The sequence below is a fragment of the Mesocricetus auratus genome, unplaced genomic scaffold (assembly GCF_017639785.1).
Source record: "Mesocricetus auratus isolate SY011 unplaced genomic scaffold, BCM_Maur_2.0 Super-Scaffold_100022, whole genome shotgun sequence".
Taxonomy (NCBI): domain Eukaryota; kingdom Metazoa; phylum Chordata; class Mammalia; order Rodentia; family Cricetidae; genus Mesocricetus; species Mesocricetus auratus.
The window spans coordinates 18,258,476-18,260,032 of NW_024429203.1; the positions used below are offsets into that span (position 1 = coordinate 18,258,476).

General features: G+C 41.7%; 1 protein-coding gene across 1 annotated transcript; it reads right to left on the reverse strand.

Moving 5' to 3' along the window:
• Window positions 1-394: 394 nt before the first annotated feature.
• Window positions 395-1,333, reverse strand: LOC101838746 (olfactory receptor 958). Its single transcript, XM_005069374.2, has one exon. It carries the CDS (start codon window positions 1,331-1,333, stop codon window positions 395-397), a length of 939 nt encoding a protein of 312 aa, XP_005069431.1.
• Window positions 1,334-1,557: the final 224 nt, after the last annotated feature.

The following is a 1,557-nucleotide window of genomic DNA, read 5'->3' on the forward strand; positions in this document are numbered from 1 at the left end:
ATATATATGAAAAAATAGAGAATATGCCAATACTCTTGTTAAACTACTGACTTCTTTTCCTAATCTTTATCTTTCTGCTTAAGTTTGCCTTACACATAGTATGACAAGACTAAATGTCGAATATTGAACCGTAATTCTGTGAGAGAGACCTCCTTTCTTGACAAATAGTACTTCAAAAAAAAAAGACAGAAAACCACAACCAAGACTAAGCTATTTTAATGACAATGGATAAGAAGCACCTATAAACATACAAAAAGCTAATATTGTACAGTGTTTAAATCATTTCCTCTGCTTTAAATGCCCCAAGTTACCACCATGTGTGAAGAATCCACATTAAAGTTTCATGTCTTGGCATGGAAAGACAAGGGGCAAGGGATTCAACCATTTTAACTTCCTAACCCTCAGAAACAGGTCCCTTCCCATACACTATTTTTTTCAAAGCTATCTTTACTTCTTTATTCCTCAAAGTATAGATCAAAGGATTTAGCATTGGTCCTACCAAATTCATCAGAATTTGTACCACAGTTCCCAGCTTGGGATTGGGTGTGGGCTGCAGGTACACAGTGATGATGGGTCCATAGGCACAAAGGATAGCAATAAGATGGGCACTGCAGGTAGAGAAGGCACGCTGCCGTCCCTCAGTTGAATGAATACTCAAGATGGAGATCGTAATTCGAGTATAGGACACAAGAATCAGGAGAAAGCAGATAAGGGATACTAGACCAACATTAGTGAAGCTCACTCTCTTTGCTAAGGATGTATCAGCCGAGGCCAGTGGCAAGACGGCTGGTATATCACAGAAGAAATAATCTACTTTGTTGGGTCCACAGTAAGGCAAAGTGAAGGTGAGGGAAGTCAAGATACTGGAATGGAGGCATCCTAGCAGCCAGGTACCCCCAGCTAGAGCCACACAGATCCTAGAGTTCATGATGACTGAGTAGTGGAGAGGGTGACAGATGGCAGCAAAGCGGTCATAGGCCATCACAGTATATAGAAAGCACTCAATGCTCCCAAGGAAATGAAAGAAAAAGAGCTGGGAGACACAGTCTTGGTAGGAGATGAGTCGGCTAAGTCCCATAAGGTAGAGTAGCATTTTTGGACAGGTCACAGAAGAGAACCCCATGTCAAAAATAGACAAGTTCCCCAGGAAAAAATACATGGGAGTATGAAGGCGGGTGGAAGAAATAACAGCCACAAGGATAGACACATTTCCCACCAGGGTGCAGGCATAGAAAGGCAGGAATAACACAAAAAGCATAGTCTCCAGGCCCTCTGTGTGCGGGATGCCCAGGAGGATGAACTCAGTCACCACTGAGCAGTTCTTTATCTCCATGAGATCCAGAGAAAGAAGCAAAGGGAATGGAGAATGTCTTGGCTCTGAATCAACAGGATGCACATGATAAGTAAATAAAATACAAGCAATGATGTTTTGGCTCCATCCTACGGAAAGACTGCTAGTGATGCCACTTAGAAAGCATTATAAAAATGCTTACCAACTGAATGCTTTGTTCACCAAATAGTTTTGCTGTGTGGATTCCAAATACAGATGTTTATTGT